The sequence below is a fragment of the Rhincodon typus genome, chromosome 7, assembly GCF_021869965.1.
Source record: "Rhincodon typus isolate 14 chromosome 7, sRhiTyp1.1, whole genome shotgun sequence".
Classification (NCBI taxonomy): Eukaryota; Metazoa; Chordata; class Chondrichthyes; order Orectolobiformes; family Rhincodontidae; genus Rhincodon; species Rhincodon typus.
Genome location: NC_063338.1, coordinates 43978592 through 44000400, shown reverse-complemented (window position 1 = coordinate 44000400; position 21809 = coordinate 43978592). Strand labels below are relative to the sequence as shown.

General features: G+C 43.1%; 1 protein-coding gene across 1 annotated transcript in view; it reads right to left on the bottom strand.

Moving 5' to 3' along the window:
* Window positions 1–21809, bottom strand: part of dnah9l (dynein, axonemal, heavy polypeptide 9 like) — a 365602-nt gene that overhangs the window by 289322 nt on the left and 54471 nt on the right. Inside the window, exons 15-18 of the mRNA XM_048599208.1 lie at window positions 15016–15348; window positions 10958–11212; window positions 7359–7525; window positions 2421–2643 (exon numbers count right to left, since the gene is read on the bottom strand). Of these exons, the coding sequence (XP_048455165.1) occupies window positions 2421–2643; window positions 7359–7525; window positions 10958–11212; window positions 15016–15348 (978 nt within the window). The remainder of the gene's footprint in view (window positions 1–2420; window positions 2644–7358; window positions 7526–10957; window positions 11213–15015; window positions 15349–21809) is intronic.

Sequence of the window (21809 nt, the reverse complement as noted above, 5' to 3'; positions counted from 1 at the left end):
CAATGGGTTTACAGTAATCACCTCAATTCCAGATATTTATTGAATTCTGATGCTACCACCTGGCATGGCGGGATTTGAACCTGGGTCTGTGGAACAATACCTGGGTCTCTGGATTAAAAGACCAACGATAATGCCACTAGGCCATCATCTCTGCTACCGTGGATATGTGTGACATCATCTATTTTGGTTGGACGAATTGAAAAGCAACTTATTATCTAAATGGAGAGGAACTTCAGGCAGCTTTGATGCAGAGGGACTAGGTGCCCTCATGCATGAATGGCAGAAAATTAGCGTGCAAGTACAGCAGGTAATATGGAAGGCAAATGGAATTTTGGCATTTATTGCTAAAGGAATAGAGTATAAAGGTAGGGAACTGTTGCTGCAACTGTACAAGTCATTAATGAGAGCACACCTGGTGTGTTGCAACAGTTTTGATCCCTTTGAGGAGGAATGTAGTGCATTTGAGGCAGTTCAGAGAAGATCCACTAGATTGATTCCAGAGATGAAGAGTTTGCCTTATGAAGAGAAATTGAGTAGTTCAGGCCCCTCTGGAGATGAGAGGAATGACCATAGATCTAATTGAGGTGTATAAGATGTTGAATGGGATTGTCAAGCAGACAGACAGAGGAGGTTTCCTCACATGGGGCAATCTAGAACAAGAGGTAGCAGATTTAAAACAGAGAGGAAGAGAAATTACTTCTCTCAAAGTGTCATGAATCTGTGGAATTCACTATTCCAGAACATGGTGGATGCCAGGACGCTGAATAAATCTGAGGAGGAGATAGACAGATTTTTAATTAGAAATGGGCTGAAGGGTTCTGGAGAGTAAGCAGAAGAGTGAAGTTGAGGCCGAGATAAGGTCAGCCACGATCATGTCGAATGACAAAGCATACTCAAGGGGCTGAATTACCTCCTCTTGCTCTTAGCTCTTATATCCTTTAAATTTATGCGGTCCTGTTCTTAACATTCCACCAAAGCAAACAGTAACTTCCATTTTCTTTCTAAAATTCCTAATGGTTAAATTTCCTGTCCTCAATTTTAATTCTTAATCTCCATCCCTAATCACTATTGATGAATGAATATCCAATAGAAAGTGAGTTTACATATTGACTGACACATATTCCTTTCACATTTGAGAACTGGGTTTGAAACCAAAGCTAGATTCTTATTGAAAGCCAATGGAAAACAGTTTTCTTTCTAGTGCTGAAATTCACCATAAAAGAAAGAAGGTTGGCCAGAATAAACCAAGTCCCTGGAAGACATTAAATTACTACACAATATTGTCCATAAACCTGCATCAATTGCCAGCAAATAAGAATTATGGGGAGAGGCCAAAGGATGACGAATGTGCAGAATCTAAGACTTGGTGTTGCAAAAGAATACATTCTTGAAGACTGAACCAAGGTGAATTGTTTGTGCAATGCTGAGTAAACTCAGAGATTAATACAAAAAGTAAGTGTTCCAACTCCCCTGCACTGACATCTTGCTTCTCACACCAAAATAATTTAATGGCCATCTGGTCTCTAGAAATCCGGGGTGTTATTTGAAAAAGCTCAAATAAAATAGAAAATTATCCATCCAGTACTTTCATTTACTTCACTGATGTACACTGCTTCCATTGTAAAATGTAAAAAATTTCTGATCACTGTGTTGACCAAATTTTAGAAATCACCTTCATCTCAGAGAATTCATAACTTGGCATCTTCAGTCAAAACATAAAAACACGTGACAGAAAAATGACTTTATAACACTTTCAGATAACGTACCAACCTTAACAGGTGTCTAATAGTCCAGCATGTGTCAAGAAGGAACAACTAAAAGCAGATTTTTTACACTTTGTATTTTCTGAGAGTACCACATCTACAATCATTCACTCATGCAGAACCAAAGAATTATGCTCTGATGAAGAGTCATCTAGACTCAAAACATTAGCTTGTTCTCTCTCCACGGATGCTGCCTGACCCATTGTGATTTCCAGCATTTTTGTTTTAAAAGAGATTTATAATGTTAATTTGCAACTTTCTCAACTCTACCTCTATGAAAAAAAGGTGGAAAGCAACAGATTTGGAAAACAATTACAAAGCACAACAGCAGCAAGGTTTAAGTTTTTTTTGTGCTGGATCCAATGTTATCAGATCATGAGTTAAATGCATATGCAAGAGATCGAAATAAGAGAAAATATTTGGATTGCCACATTTAACAAAAAGCATGGATTCTGCTCTCTAATTTTAAAATATTCTAGATATTGACTAGTTAGAAAATAGTAATATACAAGGTTGAAAATTTCATGGGCTAATGTTTCAACAGACCAAACCTAAAACAATTATAGGTACAATTATAAATTAAAAACAAATACAAGTATGATTCCAAAAGAAATTTGATAGACACCAAAGATTATTGCTTCAATACAAGGTATTTACCGCAAGCCCAGCATAAACGTGTTCAGGAAGCTGCTGTCCACAGGTTTTTAATAATTCTGCTGTTTCTTTCAGAGATTCAAAAGTATCATCTGCAGCTGACTTCCGGTCTCGGATTGCCATTAGATGTGTCATGATTTGAACCAGTCCAGTATAATCACCATCCCGGACCTTTTCTGCAATTCCTTCCTCAGTTACAGTAATAAATGACAGCAACTGATTTACACTGAAAAGACAAAGTAGCAGAAAATCTACAAGAACGGAACTACCGTAGTATTAACATTAAAGTTATTAGCTGGCTCTAGAGAAAATATCTCAGGTCCAAGTGCAGAATAGCGACAGACCAAAACACTTCCTGTTTTCGCCTCGTGTGTTACCTTGAGCTGACTTAAGTTTTGGCTCAGGACGCCGATATCAAGGGTGAGCTGACAGGGTCTTTCCCTGAATTAGTTAAAATGCTAACCAGACAGCACATTCACCATTTAATTAAGAGTTCTGGGTGGATCTTGAAGCTGGATGGTTCCGTTGGAGATCACCAGGAAAGCTGGAGTCTATCATGTCAAGTAAGACAGGGAGGGTGCCTCCATTTTTAAAAAAGTTACATTTAAAGAACTGGCCAGAGCTGGCTTGTGGTGTGAACAATACACCCATTCACCTCTGTAAAACTCGGCCTTTGGATTTTGGGAGAGGTAAGATTGAGATGGGTTGGAGATGCAGATAATATGTATTTATAACAATGAATTGATATAAATAAAACATTGAGGTTCTCAAGGGCAAGGTTAGCAGGAGTAGGGAACACTGATGACTAGAGATATCAAGGCTCTAGTCAAGAAAAAGGAGGCGGCATGTCAGATACAGACAGCTGGGATGAAATGAATCCGTTGAGGAATACAGGAACTGTAGGAGTACACTTAGAACAAAGAACAATACAGGAACAGGCCCCTCAGCCCTCAAAGACTGCGCTGACACATTTTGCCCTTCCATATTAAAATTGTCCTCACTCACAGGATCCATATCCCTTTATTCCCTTCTTATTCATGTATTTGTCCAAGTGCTTCTTGAATGCTGCTACTGTGTCTGCTTCCACTACCTCCTCTGGCAGCACGTTCCAGGCACTCACCACTCTGAAAAACTTGCCTCTCACATCTCTTTTAAACAGCCCCCTGCACCTTCAACCTGGATCCCCCTATAATTGACCCCTCCAACCTGGGAAAAAGCCTCATACTTTCCACTCTATCCATGCCATTCACAATCTTATAAATTTCTATCAGGTCGTCCCTCAACCTCCTGCGATCCAGTGAAAACAAACCCAGTCTAGCCAGCCTTTCTTCATAGCTAAAATCCCCCATACCAGGCAACATCTGGATAAACCTTTTCTGTACCCTCTCCAAAACGTTCACATCCTTTTGTTTGTGTGATGATCAGAACTAGATGCAATTTTTAAAAATTTATTCATTCATGGGATGAGGGCATCGCTGGCTAGGATAGCATTTATTGCCCATCGCTAATTGGCCAGAGGGCAGTTAAGATTCAACCATATTGTTGTGTTATTCCAAAGTTCTGTAAATTTGCAGCATAACTTGCCTATTCTTATACTCAATGCCACTTCCAATGAAGGCAAGTCTGTCACAAGCCTTTTGTACTACCTTATCTACCTGCACTGCCACCTTCAGTGATCTGTGGGCCCGCACACCCAGATTCGTCTGCATATCAATACTCCTAAGGATTCTACCATTCATTGCATGATTTCCACCTGTACTTGGCCTTCCAAAATGCATCACTTCACATTTGTCTGGATTAAACTCCATGTGCTTTGTTTCTGCCAAATCATCCAACAGATCTATATCCTGTAGTATGGTCTGACAATCCTCCTAACTATCCGCAACTCCACCAATCTTCGTATCATCCTCAAACTTACTAATTAGACCAGCCACATTTTCCTCCAAATCATTTATGTAGACCACAAACAGCAGAGGTCCCAGCATTGATTTCTGTGGAACACCACTAGTTGCAACCCTCCATTCCAAAAAGCATCCTTCCATTGCTACCCTCTGTCTCCTATAACTACGTCAGTTCTGTATCCATCTTGCCAGCTCACCCCGATAGACTGGTACAAAAAGTGAAGTGCCATGTTATGAGGGACCTTATCAAATGCTTTACTGAAGTCCATGTAGACAATATCAACTGCTTTTCCCTCATCAATCATCTTCATCACCTCCGCAAAAAACTTGACCAAGTTAGTGAGGCATGACCTCCCCCACACAAAACCTTAAGGAGGAAATCAGGAGGGCAAAAAAGGAACATGAGACAGCTTTGGCAGATAAGGGATTCTACAAGTATAAAGGGCAAAAGAGTAACTAAGGAGAGAATAGGGCCCTTTAAAAATCAATGAGGCCATCTATATGTGGAATCACAGGAGATGGGTGGGGTCCTAAATGAATATTTTACATCAGTATTTACTGTGGATAAAGACATGGAAGCTAAGAAACCCGGGGAAATAAATAGTCACGCCCTTGAAAAGAGTCCACATTACCAAAGATGAGGTACTGGAGGTCTTCAAACACAAAGGTAGATAATTTCCCAGGACCTGTTTAAGAATATCCCAAGATGTTGTGGGACACTAGGGAAGAAATTATGCCGACCCTAGCAGAGATATTTGTATCATTGATAGTCACGGGTGAGGTGCTGGAAGACTGGAGAGTGGCTAATGTTGCGCTATAATTTAAGAAATGTTGGAAGGAAAAGCCAGGGAACTACAGTCCAGTGGACCTGAAGTCAGTGTTGGGTATGTTATTGGAGGGGAGTCTGAGAGACTGGATCTACATGTATTTGGAAAGGCAAGGACTGATTCGGGATAGTCAACATGGCTTTGTGCATGGGAAATTGCGTCTCGCAAACTTGATTCAGTTTTTTGAAGAGGTGACCACGAAGATGGATGAAGGCAGAGTGGCAGACATTGTCTACGTGGACTTTAGCAAGGTTTTCGACAAGGATCCACATGGTAGACTGGTTAGTAAAGTTAGATCACATGGGATCCAGGGAGAGCTAACCAATTGGATACAAAATTGGCTTGACAGTAGAGACAGAGGGTGGTGGTAGAGGGTTGCTTTTCAGACAGGAGGCTTGTGACCAGTGCTGTGCTGCAAGGATTGGTGCTGAAACCATTGTTGTTCACCACCTACATAAACGATTTGGATGAGAATATAGGAGGCAAGGTTAGTAAGTTTGCAGAGGACACCAAAATTGGTGATATAGTTGACAGTGAAGAAGGCTATCTTAGAATACAACAGGATCTTGATCAACTGGGCCAGTGGACTGAGGAATGGCAGGTGCAGTTTAATTTGGATAAATACAAAATGTTGCCCTTTGGTAAAACATGGACTTACAAAGTTAATGGTTGGGCCTCAAAGAGTGCTGTTGAACAGTGAGATCAAGGAGTGCCAACACATAGTTCCTTGGATGTGGCATCACATGTAGGCAGGGTGGTTAAGAAGACAATTAGCATGCTTGCCTTCATTGCTCAGACCTTTGAGTAGAGGAATTGGGACGGCACGTTGAGGTTGTACATGACGTTGGTGAGGCCTCTTCTGAAGTACTGTGTGCAGTTCTGGTTGCCCTGGTATAAGAAGGATATTATTAAATGGGAGAGGATTCAGAAAAGATTTACCAGGATGTTACCGGGAATGGAGGGTTTGAGTTCTAAAAATAGGCTGGATAGGCCGGGACTTTGTTCACTAGAGAATAGGAGGTTGACAGATGACCTTTTAGAGGCTTATAAATTCATGAGGGGCATAGGTAAGGAGAATAGCCAAGGTCTTTTTCCCCAGAGTAAGGGAGATCAAAACTAGATAGCATAGGCTTAAAGGTGAGAAGGGAACGATTTGAAAGGGACCTGAGGGGCCATGTTTTCACACAGAGGGTGATGTATATATGGAAATGAGCTGCCAGAGGAAGTGGCAGAGATGGGTACAATTACCACATCTAAAAGACATTTGGACAGGTACATGGATAGAAAAGGTTTAGAGGGGTATGGACCAAACACAGGCAAATGGGACTAATTTAAATTGGCCTACCTGGGCAGCATGGACAGGTTGAGCCAAAGATCTGTTTCAATGCTGTACGACTCAATGACTCAGTGAAATGAGGTGAGGACGGAATCATTTGCAGAGATATCACAAAGGTGTTTGTGGCACATAGCAAATATGATAGTTACAATCTCATCATATTTGGCTGGAAGAAGTTGTGTTTCACCCAAGATTGAATGCCTTGAAACACAGTGACAACGAATTGATCATCAGCTGTAAGGGAAAGATAGAACTGGATGACATCAACATAAATATGGGACCTGACCCCAAGTGTGTGCACGATGTCACTCACCAGCAGCAAATATTTACCAAGTCATAATTATCTCAATGGAGATCCGTGAAGGTAACTGTCCCAGGTGTGCAGTGAAGTTCTTACAGCAGGCATTGTGACTACAGAGAGGTAAGAGTGGAGCCAAGCATGTGCAATCCAATGAGCTGGACAACAGAGTATGGAGGTAGTGTGGTTAACCACGTTCAAAGCTGTTATGAGGTCAAACAGGATGAGGTGATACAACATAAAATGGTAAGTCACAGTGGATGCTACTTGGGATTTAATCTTGGGTATGAGAGATTTAAACAGAGAATTGCAGAAAAGGTAGACATTGATTTACATAGGATACACAGCACAGAAACTATTCATTCAGCCTAATCAGTCTGTGCTAGTGTTTATGCACTTCACAAGCCTCTTTACACATCTCCTCATCCAAAGGTGTGATTGAAGGCAAGGTGGGTACCTTTATGCCAGAATATCACATGGCATGATGTCATCCATTTTAAAGATACATTGCCCATCTAGTACAGAATCTGTGAAATAAACAACAGAAACTAGTGCATTAGTATTTCCTTGTCACCTTACCTATCGACCACACGGTGTAGAAGGTGTTCCTTAAATATCCAGCTCCATCTTTTTATTATATTTAACAAAGATAATTTGAATGGTTTAATGCAGACTTGAAGCCATCCAAAAGTGTGAGCATCTTCAAAGGCACTAACTTGGACATATAATGTTTCATAAATATTGATCTAGAAAAAGGTAATTTTAAAAATCACACTAAGTTACAATTTTATTGCATACCAATAGTAAATTATACTACATGTTTACTGAGATATGGACAAAAGACTTTTCTTCAGCTGATTCAAATACTAATTTAGTTATTTCATTAAACGCGAAAGTAGTTTGTACTGCCTGAGGCCAGAATGATGATTATGATCTTAGATAAAAGTGGGCCTATTTATGTCTATTCCACTTTTCTTTAAGCACTTTGGCAATAACACTGTATTCAGAAAAAGGTTTTGCTAAATATTTGGTTAAATAAATGAAAATATATAGCCATACTATGTATACCAAGTTCTAAATATTGTATATATACTACTTGTACAAAGATCTAGCCTGAGCTTTTCTGAGGCTGGTTACTCCAAATACCAGTCAAAATGTTTAAGACTTAAAAAGTCAACTACTCAATTAGTAGTTGCACAACAATATACTGCAGAGATATAACACTGATAGCTCTTCTCATTGAACATGAAGTTTGGGGTAGAGCTGCAACCTGTCAGGGTGGTCAAGTGTCACTTCATGTGCATTATACCATGGCAAATTTTCTGGCATGTCCAGACATTCTGCCCAAGTGTATTGCCAGCCCGCAGGAAATCCTTGTGGCAGAGCTGGATCTGTGATTAACATCTTAACAGGCAAGTTAAAAAATGCTCATGGCCACTGGATGAGACAATCTGCTTTACAGCCAATGAAATTATTGTATAGTTTAGTCATTGTCATGTAAGAAACAAGGAAGCTAATGTGCACACAACAAGTTCCCACAAACAGAAATGTGATGTTGATTGACAGAAAAAATTTAGTGAGCATTTGGGGGATAACTCCCCTTCTCTTCTTCGAAGTAGTACATCCACCAGTTGAGGGCTCACAGTGCTTCAGTTTAACATCTCATCCCAAAAAACACCACCATGTTTGGCCACTCTACCACTGCAGTGGATCAGAAGGAGATCGCTAGGAATTGTTTGGAATCTAAAGGCCCAGGGAATCAGAGATGTCTTGATACTTCGGGACACAGAGGCCTCCAACAAGATGGGCAATGGGATATCTCAATATGGACCCTTCACTTTGCTGACCTGATTCACTTCTCTGCTGCACAACGTACTTCTCCCTGTACCCCCACGCCCACAGCACCAAAGAATGACAGCAGTGCATTCAAGAAGTTGGTTTGGATATTTCATTCTCCAAGCTGTGAGGTAAGCAACACCTGGAGCCTGCGCAGGCTGTAAAAACTTGGTTGTGTTGGTGAATTGTGGAACCGGAGTAAAACTTTATAGTTCAGCTGACATTACTTTTGCTCCACAGCCATTATTAGAATTAATTTGTAACATTCTTTCGCATGGTCAAGATTACTTGTGGCCAGGATTTGCAGTCAACAGTGAGTCGATGCGTGAGGTTCTTATCCAGAATTCCAGGATAACAAATGACATTACCTGTAACGTGCAAGTGTCTGATTAATGCAATTGCCCTTTGAAGAGCCTCACATTCCTCACAAATAGAACCTATTCCCTCAAAGATAAAAAAAGCACTTATTCCACCCACTTTAGAAATGGCAGAAGCCATTTTTCATTTCCATTGCCCACTCGGGATGGAGATGAAGACAACACAAGAATCAGTTCACTGAAAGAGAGCAGACTCAGCCTCTCAATCGAGAAGACCTCACAAACCTTCATGTTCACTTCAGAAGGTTCACTTCAGTATTATGGCAAGGGCGAAAATCTATTAGAAGGGATTTCAGCAAAGCTGCGCCTAACTTTGGAAGACAAGAGTTGACCTTGCGAAAGATAGAAAGGCTGAAGATGACATGGTAGTTTGCCAGAAGGGAGTGGGCAGGGGTTGTTTTCTTGAGGAGACGAGTTTGACAACACATTCAAAAGCACAGGAGCAGAACCCAAGGAGGGACAACCGTCAATATCAGCTATCATGGTATACCTAATGTGTAAGGACTGTTAAAGATTCTTGAACGTAATTTTACAATTCACGTTTTCTCTTCATTTTGAAAGCTACTTATCCACTGTATTTTATGTTCCTTCTTGCAAAATACCATCCTCCAATTTAGAAATTTCCAAATTATTTCTCCCCAAACCTCTGATTCAGCTTTCGCCATTTCCTCAAATGGTATGGTTGAAATTATGAACTGACAGGCAGAACTATATAGTCAACTGTGTCTTACCTCTCCATGGTACAGAATGCCAATGCAGCCAATTTATGCTGTTACTCATGGAGATAAATTGTAAAGTCCTAAAATGCCCAACACAATTGGGTACACAATGACTAACACCAGGAATGGAAATTTTGTACACTTTTCGGTGTACTCCTATATCCTTGTACTTGAGTATATAGGACAATAAAATCTAATTCTAACAAAGAGCACAAGTCAGCTATACAACCCCTGAAGCCTGGTTGATTTGATTGTAACCACAAACCTACATTCCTGCTTATCCCTCATTACTTACGAATAAGCTATCCCTCTTTGCCTTACAAACATTCAAAGACTCTGCCTTCACCACCTTTCTGGAAACAAATTTCAAATACCTATAACCTTCTCAGGAAAAAAAAACTTTGCCTCATCCCAGTATTAAAACCTCTTATCTTTAAATAGTAGCCGCTAATTCAAGATTCTTCCTAAAGAGAAAACATCTAATCTGTCCCTTCCCCCTCCCCCATTTCTGAAGAAGGTTCCCGAACCGAAACGTCAACTTTCCTGCTCCTCTGATACTGCCTGGCCTGCTGTATTCCTCCAGCTCCACACTATATTTTCTCTGACTCCCGCATTGGCAGTTCTTCCTATCTCTAATCCATCAAGACCCCTCAAGATCTTAAGCTTCAAACAAGTCATCTCTTATACTCGTAAATTCCAGCAGATAGAAGCCTAGCCTGACAAACCTGTCCTCATAAGACAACCTACACACTTCAGATATTAGTCCGGTAACTTCCTCTGAATTGCTTTCATGTATTTACATTCTTTCTAAGTGAGAAGACCAATACCGTACATAGCACTCCAGTTGTGATATCATCAGGTCTCTGTGTAACTTCAGAATAACACCACTATTTCTGTATTTAATTTGCCTCACAGTAATTTATAATATTCTACTAGCTTTCCTCATTACTTGCTGTACCTGCATACTAGTGTGATTCATGCACTAAGATACCCAGAATTATTTGTACCCAAGAGGCCTGCAATGTCTATGTAGGTAACAGACTTTTTAAAGTTCTTCCAGCCAAAAAAAAAGGACAATTGCATATTTTCCCACATTATACTCCATTTGTCAGATCTTTGTCCATGTATTTAAGCTATCTACATGTTTTTGTAGCATCCTTGTGTCCTTTTCATAGCTTACTGCAGCAAGAAGGGAGACACCAATTGATGTTTTCTCATGAATTAGCAAATGCTTAAGATATCTTACCTGTTCTCTAAATTGCTCCAGTTGAGGTGGACTCTCTGGAAGTCCACAGTCTGCTTGAACTTCCAGCTCCTCTGAAGACGGAAAACGACCATAGAGGAGAAACTGCCTCATGAATTCTTTTTGGTCATTCATCCACAAATAACTGTACTTGTCAAAAGAAGTTTGATATTTTGTTGCTTTGTCAACAGCTCTTTTCACTTTTTTCATGATCTCTTGATGCATTGCAGCCAAATCACTCATTGTATATACTTCTTGCTGTATACAGAAATTAAAACATGTACAATAAAAACCGAAAGAACTGCGGATGCTGTAAATCAGAGACAAAAACAAAAAGGCTCAGCAGGTCTAGCAGCATCTGTGGAGAGAAATCAGTTAACATTGCAGGTCGAGTGACCCTTGCACAGATACAGGAGGAAGGGTCAGATGACCTGCAACATTAACACTGACTCTGATTTTCGTCAGACCTGCTGAGCTCTTCCAGCAATTTCTGTTTTTGTCTTGAAAACATGTTCAACTTTTGCTACTAGTTAGTTTAGAACAAGTGAGTATTTTGTCCTACACACAGCAATTTTGTTTCTCAAAATTCATTCCTCAGAATTTCATAAGATGCATTTAATATTAGGTCAGGCGACAGTAAGTTTGAAGAATGATTAAGTACTCAAATTGCCAGGGATGCAACCAGTCGTGTCGCATAAGGATCTGTATTAGTGCCTAAATGATTCACATTATTTACTAATGACTTGAATAATGGCATAAAGAGTCATACATTCATATTTTCTGATAACACAAAGTTAGGTGGTATTACAGATAGTGTAGATGATAGCATAAAATTACAAAGGGATACTGATGGATTAAGTGAATGAACAAAACTGTGGCAGATGGAGTTCAATATAAGCAAGTGAGAGATTAATCATTTTGGACCATAAAAGGACAGATGTTTACTTTCCAAACGATCTGAAGTTAAATACATTGGCTGTCCAAAAACACTTGGGGATTCAAATGCACAGATCTTTAAAACATCACAAGCAGGTGGAGAAAATAAATCAAGAGAGCTAACGGAATGCTGGCCTTTATATTTACAGTGCTGCAGTTATACAAAACTTTGGTTCGACTCCACTTGGAGTACCGTGACTAGATCTGGGTACCAGAATTTAAGAAGGATATATTGGCCTTGGAGAGAGTACAATGTAGGTTTACAAGAATAATAATTGGACTTCAGAGATTAAGTTACAAGGAGAGATTACAAATCTTAGGCCTGTTTTCTCCAGAATTTAGAAGGTTAAGGGGTGATCTGATTGAAATCTTCAAGACGTTAACAGGAAAAGACAGGGTAGATAAACTATTTCCCTTTAGTTGGGGATTCTGATGAAGAAGTGTCACCAGATTGAAGTTTAGAAGAGTAAGAGGTGATCTGTCTGAAATAAGTTCCTGAGAGGTTTTGAGAAGTTGAACGCGCAGAGGATGTTTCTTCTAGTGGGAGAATCCAGAACTAGGGATTACCACTAAAATATAAGGGGTTGCCATTAAAAGCAGAGAAGAAATCATCTTTTTTCATTGAGATGGTCATTAGTCTTCAGAATTCTCTTCCTGGAAAAGGTGGCAGAATCAGAACATCTGGATATTTTTAAGGCAGAAGTGGATACATTTTTGGTAAGCAAGGGGGCAAAAAGTTGCCATGTGGATTTGAGGTTACAATCAGATCAAACACGATCTTATTAAAATGAAAAAGCAGTCTTGAGAAGTCAAGTGACCTACTCCTGCCTGTTGTTCTTACTTTTTTATCTGACAATGTAGAAAACTGCTCACGGTAAAATCTAATCTGTTCAACAGACTGCTCTCAATTGTCAAAGTAACAGAAGATGCTGCTGCCAGTGATATCAAGTGGTAACGAGGTGCAACAAGTTGCCCGTCAATGCTCTGGCTGAGTTGCACCAGGCTTTACACCTCATTACAACCTTAGTCCAACAACGGGCAAAAAGTTACACTAAAGAAGCCAGATAATATTGATTACAAGTAATAAAAACCAAAAGAACTGTGGATGCTGTAAATCAGAAACAAAAACGGAAATGTGTGGCATCAAGGAGTCTGAGCAAAACTAGTTAACTGAACAAGGGGGAAAAGCTCTTCACTGGTTGAAATGGTACCTAAAACACAGAAACATAGTCATGATTGTTAAAACATTCACCCCCTGCAGCATCACCACACACACTGGAATAGTACAAATCATCTACAAGATATATTGTAGGAATTTGCTGAGGTTCCTTTGACAGGATCGTCCATAGTTCTCATCCTCTACCACTGAGAATGGATAAGGACAGCAGACAAATGGGAAAACTACCACCTGCAAGTGCTGTTCTCAGTCTCGCATCAACCTGACTCAGAACTATTTCACCACTCCCTGGTCATTGAATGAAAATCCTTGAAATCCCTCCTTAACAGCACTATGGGTGTACCAACACATATGTACTTAATATTTCAAGTCGTATTCAGCTAACCACCACCTTCTTCCAGGCAGTTAGGAATTGGCAATAAATACCATCCTTGCCAACACTGCCCACATCCCTTGAATAAATAAAACTGTCTGAACATCCTCCAAATGTAGGATTTTCCCAAGTATGGGTGTGGTTGACCATACCGTCACCTTTTGAAAAGGGAACTAAGTGCTTAATTTCCTTAATATCCAGCACAATAGAATCTGAAGCTTCAGCACACAACCAGCTGTCATTTGTATATTGTGTTCAAGAGATTGTGGGTGGCAAGCATTAATTGGGCATTCTCCTGACCCCATATAAATAGACACTGGGTCAACTGTGAATCAATGGCTAGCACTCTTGCCGAAATCAGATTCCATTTGAAATTTCAGCATCAAATCTACACCTACACCCAAAGCAAAACTGAGAGTGCTGTACTGTTGAAGTGTTCTGAATGCCATGTTAAAGCAAGGATTTGTACCTTCATTAAAGTGGATGTTAAAGTTACAATGGCACTATTAGGCAACAGTGTTGTCCGTTGAGCCAAAGTCACAGAGATAACAAGGTGTAGAGCTGGATGAACATAGCAGGCCAAGCAGCATCAGAGGAGCAGGAAGGCTGACATTTCGGGCTTAGACCCTTCTTCAGAAATCAGGGTCTAGGCCCGAATCGTCAGCCATCCTGGTCCTCTGATGCTGCTTGGCCTGCTGTGTTCATCCAGCTCTACACCTTGTTATCTCAGATTCTCCAGCATCTGCAGTTCCTACTATCTCTGAGCCAAAGTCACAAACTGTTTTCCAGGGATCTGGGCATATGCCCTAACCCAAAGTTTCAAGCGCTGCATGTTTTGAGTTGCAGCCTTTCAAAGCTTTGCCTGCTCTTCCAGCTTAAGGATTCCATGGTTTTCTAACCCTCTGGCTTATTGCTAGGCCTTTCTCACTGCCCAATTGATCCAACATGCACAGGGATCAAATTCCAAGCTTTCTAGTTGGCAATTCATTCCAGGCAAGTAGGTGGATTGCTGAATGAAGATCAGAATTACCCTCTGCAACAAGGGATCTTAGTTCCAGTTTGTTCCACAACATCTCTGACGCAGTGCAACAGAATTCACTAAGTCATTCACTCTTTAACTCTATGTTCTCTCCTTTTTATTTTCTTTACCTATTAAGTATTTTAGGGCCACCCTTGCTTCATTCTCACTTCTGAGTCAGTAATTAATGGGTCCATAGATTTGTGTTACATTCCATAGATTTGTGCCTATAATCTAAGTGATTACCTCAAAACAGTACTAAAGGAGTGATGCAGTATTGGTGACACCATCTTACAAGTGAATCAAATACCTGTCTGCACTCCCAGGTGATATAGAAGATACTATGGCAACATTCAACCAAGTTTTTCACCAAAAACAGATAATCTGATTACTTATTAAAAGTGGGATTTAAATGCTGCATTTCTCACGTTACAAGTATCAAACTTTCAAACGTACTTTGTTAGCTGTAAAACATGTACAGTCATCTTGAAATCACACACAACTACCTAGCCGAGGAAAAGTTACTTCTTTGAGCTGAAAATAATCTAGTGAAATACCTGATAGTTGTCAATTCCTAGATGTTTTGCTACTCTTTTTACTTTAGAGGCCATTTTGTATATATCATTTATTAATTCTTCTATGAGATCATAGAAGTTGTCCTCCTTTTCCAGGTCCAAGGGAGGACTGAATGACAATTCACACCCATTAAGGACCAGCTGCACTTCGAACTGAGGTGATGACTTTGGCAAAGTTTCTGTACATTCATTTAGATATTGAAGGAAGGATTTAATAATAATGTAGAACCCATCTAAAATTATGCGATCAATGTACTCAGTGTACACCTTCCATTCATCAGCCTGGGGATCTGCACAGAACAGGTGAAGATTATCCTATAAACATGGGGGAAAAGAAAATTTCATTTTTTTTCACAACATAAGAAATGGTTAATCTCTGCATAAATGTGCAATTGCGTTCTAGATATCAAGATGTGATATAAATAAAAACAAAGGGGAAATTCATGTCACAATAAAACTTAAGCAATATTGCACAAAAAAACTGTTCAACTGAAATCAAAACAAAGTGCTACAATTCAATGCTTCAAAATGAAGATAATTTAAGATAACAATTTGCGAGAGAAAAGACAAAGTCTATCCAAGTTTCTTATAATTTATGAAAATGCAGTTCACCACAAATATCTTAAGCCTGGCTTTTATTACTTTAAAGTTACACCGGTTGCAAATTTTTAAACAGAAATGTACCAGTTGGGTGCAAACAACGTGAATCTACTCAGTAGTTGTGAAGCAAAACGTTAACTTTTTAATCTAAAATACAAAATGGATTAGTATGGTGTGTATTCCTAAAGCAAATGTCCTAACAATTCCCAGAGGGGGATAAAGGCACATATTTGTAACTTAAGCATCATTTAATCCGCAAGTTTACTCTAAGCTTTTAACAAAAAAAAATTTAAATAAGTATAAGCTTGGAAGTTTGGATTTAGTAAAGAATGACCTGATTCAAAATAAATTAAATTTCTAGAAGGCATTTTTATAAAATGTACTAAACTATGAACTTCAACATTCATATGCTTATACTTGATACACATGTACATGGCAAGTCGTCAGGTGGAATTTTAAGGTCCCCTACTAGCAGTTCTGCATGCAAGGAGACCAGTTCATATCCCAAGGTGGTCATTATTCTACTTGACTACAATTTTACCTGGGGCAGGCGAGGCTTGGGATGTCCCTTCCACCACTGGGACCCTAAAGTGGGCCAATTTGTGGTCACTTCCTGCCCTGACCCCAACTCAACAGCAGTAGGTAGCCAGAGAGGGAAAAGGGAGGTTACGTCTCATACTGGTCATATCTTAAAACTGGATGCCTCCTCACAAGGTTTGGACCCATTGGGTAGTCATCTCCTGGCTGCCCCTCAAATCACAAACCCCAGCCTCCTCAACAGCATCAGTTCAGAGCTGTCTCTGTCCTCAGAGACATTGCCCTTCCGTGTGAATCATAGAATCGCTACAGTGTGGAAGCAGGTCATTCAGCCCATCGAGTCCACACAGACCCTGAGAAGGGGCTTCCACCCAGACACACACCCTACTCTATCCCTGCATTTCCCATCCTAGACTATATGGGCAATTTAGCATAGCCAATCCACATAGCCTGGACATCTTTGTGCCCTTAGACCCTTTCACTCTGGCTTAGTGGACTGCCTTTAATCCCAGCAGTGGCCATTGCGCCTTGTGGTTCTGCTGCAATTAGAACTGCCTGTTATTTAGATAGTCTGGAAGGTCGCAGAAGCAGGACTTCTGTCTGAATGAGAGGCAGAAATCTTGCCTCCATACAATTAATGTTCCTCATTAAGTGGCTGCAGGGTGGCCTTGATTGGTCAGATGCATTTCCGGATGACTTCTCAAGTGGTGAGGTGGGCAACCCCACCATCAGAAGGATTCTGCCTTTCAACTCTATGAGTGATTAGGATGTTGCCCTGAAGAATGGAGCAGAGAATGACGGTCACTTATTTGTTAAGGTAAACTGATGCAATGTGCGTACATGTTTGCTGTCTGCAAAGACCTGGGACCTGAGTATTAATATATGTAGCTTTCAGTTCATGCAATTATGAGGCACTACAGGTCCAACAACTTTATTTGATAGTGTAATTCTTCACAATTTAGGATAATTCAAAATCATAACTCAGTACATTTGAAAAAGTTAGATACTTTTCAATCATGTCTAACATTAAACAGAAATAGTAGGAACTGCCGATGCTGGAGAATCTCAGATAACAAGGTGTAGAGCTGGATGAACACAGCAGGACAAGCAGCATCAGAGGAGCAGGAAAGCTGACGTTTCGGGTCGAGACCCTTCTTCAGAAGTGGGGGAGAGGAAGGGGATTCTGAAATAAATAGGGACTGAGGGGGAGGCGGATAGAAGATGGATAAAGGAGAAGATAGGTGGAGAGGAGACAGACAGGTCAAAGAAGCGGGGTTGGAGCCAGTAAAGGTGAATGTAGGTGGGGAGTTAGGGAGGGGATAGGTCGGTCCAGGGAGGACGGACAGGTCAAGGAAGCAGGATGAGGTTAGTGGGTAGGAGATGGGGGTGGGGCTTGAGGTGGGAGGAATGGTTAGGGTGGTGGTGATGAGCTGGGCTGGTTTTGGGATGCGGTCGGGGGAGGGGAGATTTTGAAGCTTGTGAAGTCCACATTGATACCCTTGGGCTGCAGGGTTCCCAAGCGGAATATGAGATACTGTTCCTGCAGCTTTCAGGTGGCATCATTGTGGCAATGCAGGAGGCCCAGGATAGACATGTCGTCCAAGGAGTGAGAGGGGGGAGTTGAAATGGTTTGCAACTGGGAGGTGTAGTTGTTTGTTGCGAACTGAGCGTAGGTGTTCCGCAAAGCGGTCCCCAAGCCTCCGCTTGGTTTCCCCGATGTAGAGGAGGCCACAACGGGAACAGCGGATACAGTATACCACATTAGCAGATGTGCAGGTGAACATCTGTTTGATGTGGAAGGTCTTCTTAGGGCCTGGGATGGGGGTGAGGGGGGAGGTGTAGGGACAGGTGTAGCACTTGCTCCGATTGCAGGGAAAAGTGCCGGAGGTGGTGGGGCTGGAGGGGAGTGTGGAGCGGACAAGGGAGTCACGGAGAGAGTGGTCCCTCCGGAAAGCAGATAAGGGTGTGGAGGGAAAAATGTCTTTGGTAGTGGGGTCAGATTGCAGATGGCGGAAGTGTTGGAGGATGATGCGTTGGATTCAGAGGTTGGCGGGGTGGTACGTGAGGACGAGGGGGATTCTGTTTTGGTTGTTATTGCAGATAGGGGGTGTGAGGGATGAGTTGTGGGAAATGCGAGAGACGCGGTCCAGGGCATTTTCGACCACTGTGGAGGGGAAGTTGCGGTCCTTGAAAAACGAGGACATCTGTGATGTCCGGGAGTGGAATGCCTCATCTTGGGAGCAGATGCGGCGGAGGCGAAGGAATAGGGGATGGCCTTTTTGCAGGAAACTCCCCATCCACATTGACCTTTACTGGCTCCAACCCCGCCTCTTTGACCTGTCTGTCTCCTCTCCACCTATCTTCTCCTTTATCCATCTTCTATCTGCCTCCCCCTCTCTCCCTATTTATTTCAGAATCCCCTTCCCCTACCCCATTTCTGAAGAAGGGTCTCGACCCGAAACGTCAGCTTTCCTGCTCCTCTGATGCTGCTTGGCCTGCTGTGTTCATCCAGCTCTACACCTTGTTATCTCAGATTCTCCAGCATCGGCAGTTCCTAATATCTCTGTAACAATTTTAACCCCACTGCAAAGCCTCTTCTAAGGATGCCCACCTTAAATAAGTTATCTGCCTCCCTCCAGAAAAACCTCAGCGTATCCCTCTCCCATTTCAACCCTCTTGTAATCTCTTCGGCCCTGAAACTGCTCGACCACGTCCTAAAGCAAGCCAGGGACTACAGCCACATCACCTTTCTGAGTACCTGCCTATGGAACCGGATCATCCCCAACGGACTACAGTCTACATTTAAGCCTTCCCAATTTGCCCCCAACCACGATGACCGCTACATTCAGAACATTGATATCCTACAGAAGCGTTTCTCCCTGCGACTCCTGAAATACACACTCGCTGCAATGCGCCAGCATCTCCAGATACTACAATTGAGCGTACCCCAGCTCAGAGCCTCCCTCTCCCAGACCTGCAAAGGACCTCTCCTGTTTTTTGATTCTTCGTAAGATCCACAACCTGAACTCACAATTCTACTCGGCTTTATTGGACACTAAAAACCGAAAGTATTTTAAACTCACTCGTGCCTGCCACCCTACCCAGGACCTTCCCCACCACGTGCCCGCTGCCATTGGCCATGTCGCCACCTTCGGAGCACCAACAGTTTCCACGGATGACGTCACATCCGCCGCCGCCCGGTATGCCACTTTGGTACAGCCAACGCCATCGACACCGCTGCTGATGCCGCCGCCTCCGTTTCCGAGGCCAACAACACAGACATCAAGGACACTGCTGCCACCAACATCCAAGATTTACCGGCCTACGTCGCTCCGCCCACCGCCTACGTCGCTCCGCCCACCGCCTACGTCGCTCCGCCCACCACTTCCACAGCCAGCAGCTCCAGAGGAGACTGCAGCACCCAGCCCTGCCTGGTCTTCACCATCCCCCCAGACCTCCACCTTACTGAGGACAAACGGTCAGTCCTCAGTAAAGGACTCACCTTTGTCCCCCTCCACCCAAACATCGACGAATACAACTCACGTTTGGACATTGAACAGTTTTTCCGCTGCATCCGTGCTTACTTCTTTAACCTGCGAGCCTAACCCTCCCTCTACTGAACCCTTCTCCCACCTCCAACACACCCCCTCCTCCTGGACACCACCCCAAGGCCTCCTACCCTCCCTTGACCTCTTCATCTCTAACTGCCATCGAGACATCGATCGCTTCAACCTCTCCACCCCTCTCACCCACTCCAACCTCTCCCCCACAGAACGTGCAGCCCTCCGCTCCCTCCGCTCCAATCCCAACCTCACCAGAAAACCCGCGGACAAGGGAGGCGCAGTTGTAGTATGGCGCACTGACCTCTACATCGCCGAGGCCAGACGCCAGCTCTCTGACACCTCCTCCTACTGCCCCCTTGATCATGATCCCACCCCCGACCACCAAACCATCACCTCCCAAACCATCCACAACCTCATCACTTCAAGTGACCTCCCACCCACAGCCTCTAACCTCATCATTCCCCAACCCCACACCGCCCGTTTCTATCTCCTTACCAAAATCCACAAACCTGAATGCCCTGGTCGACCCATTGTCTCCGCCTGCTCCTGCCCCACCGAACTTATCTCCACCTATCTCGACTCCATTTTCTCCCCCTTGGTCCAGGAAATCCCTGCCTACGTCCCTGACACCACCCACGCTCTCCACCTCCTCCAAAACTTCCAATTCCCCGGTCCCCAACACCTCATCTTTACCATGGACGTCCAGTGCCTATACACCTGCATTCCCCATACAGATGGCCTAAAGGCCCTCTGCTTCTTCCTGTCCCGCAGGCCTGACCAGGCCCCCTCCACTGACACCCTCATCCGCTTAGCCGAACTCGTCCTCACCCTCAACAACTTCTCTTTCAATTCCTCCCACTTCCTACAGACAAAAGGGGTGGCCATGGGTACCCGCATGGGCCCAAGCTATGCCTGCCTCTTTGTAGGTTATGTGGAACAATCCCTTTTCCAAAGCTACACTGGCCCTATCCCCCACCTCTTCCTCCGTTACATCGCTGACTGTATCGGCGCCGCCTCGTGCTCCCACGAGGAGTTCGAACAGTTCATCCACTTCACTAACACCTTCCACCCCAACCTTACGTTCACCTGGACCATCTCTGATACCTCTCTCTCCTTCCTGGACCTCTCTGTCTCCATCTCTGGCATCCACCTGGAAACCGATATCCATTTCAAGCCTACCGACTCCCACAGCTACCTAGAATACACCTCCTCTTACCCACCTTCCTGCAAAAAGGCCATCCCCTATTCCCAATTCCTTCGCCTCCGCCGCATCTGCTCCCAAGATGAGGCATTCCACTCCCAGACATCACAGATGTCCTCGTTTTTCAAGGACCGCAACTTCCCCTCCACAATGGTCGAAAATGCCCTTGACCGTGTCTCTCACATTTCCCAAAACTCATCCCTCAGACCCCCTACCTGCAATAACAACCAAAACACAATCCCCCTCGTCCTCACGTACCACCCCACCAACCTCCGAATCCAACGCATCATCCTCCAACACTTCCGCCATCTGCAATCTGACCCCACTACCAAAGACATTTTTCCCTCCACACCCTTATCGGCTTTCCGGAGGGACCACTCTCTCCGTGACTCCCTTGTCCGCTCCACACTCCCCTCCAGCCCCACCACCCCCGGCACTTTTCCCTGCAACCGGAGCAAGTGCTACACCTGTCCTTACACCTCCCCCCTCACCCCCATCCCAGGCCCTAAGACAACCTTCCACATCAAACAGATGTTCACCTGCACATCTGCTAATGTGGTATACTGTATCCGCTGTTCCCGTTGTGGTCTCCTCTACATCGGGGAAACCAAGCAGAGGCTTGGGGACTGCTTTGCGGAACACCTACGCTCAGTTTGCAACAAACAACCACACCTCCCAGTCGCGAACCATTTCAACTCCCCCTCCCACTCCTTGGACAACATGTCTATCCTGGGCCTCCTGCATTGCCACAATGATGCCACCTGAAGGTTGCAGGAACAGCATCTCATATTTCGCTTGGGAACCCTGCAGCCCAAGGGTATCAATGTGGACTTCACAAGCTTCAAAATTGCCCCTCCCCCGACCGCATCCCAAAA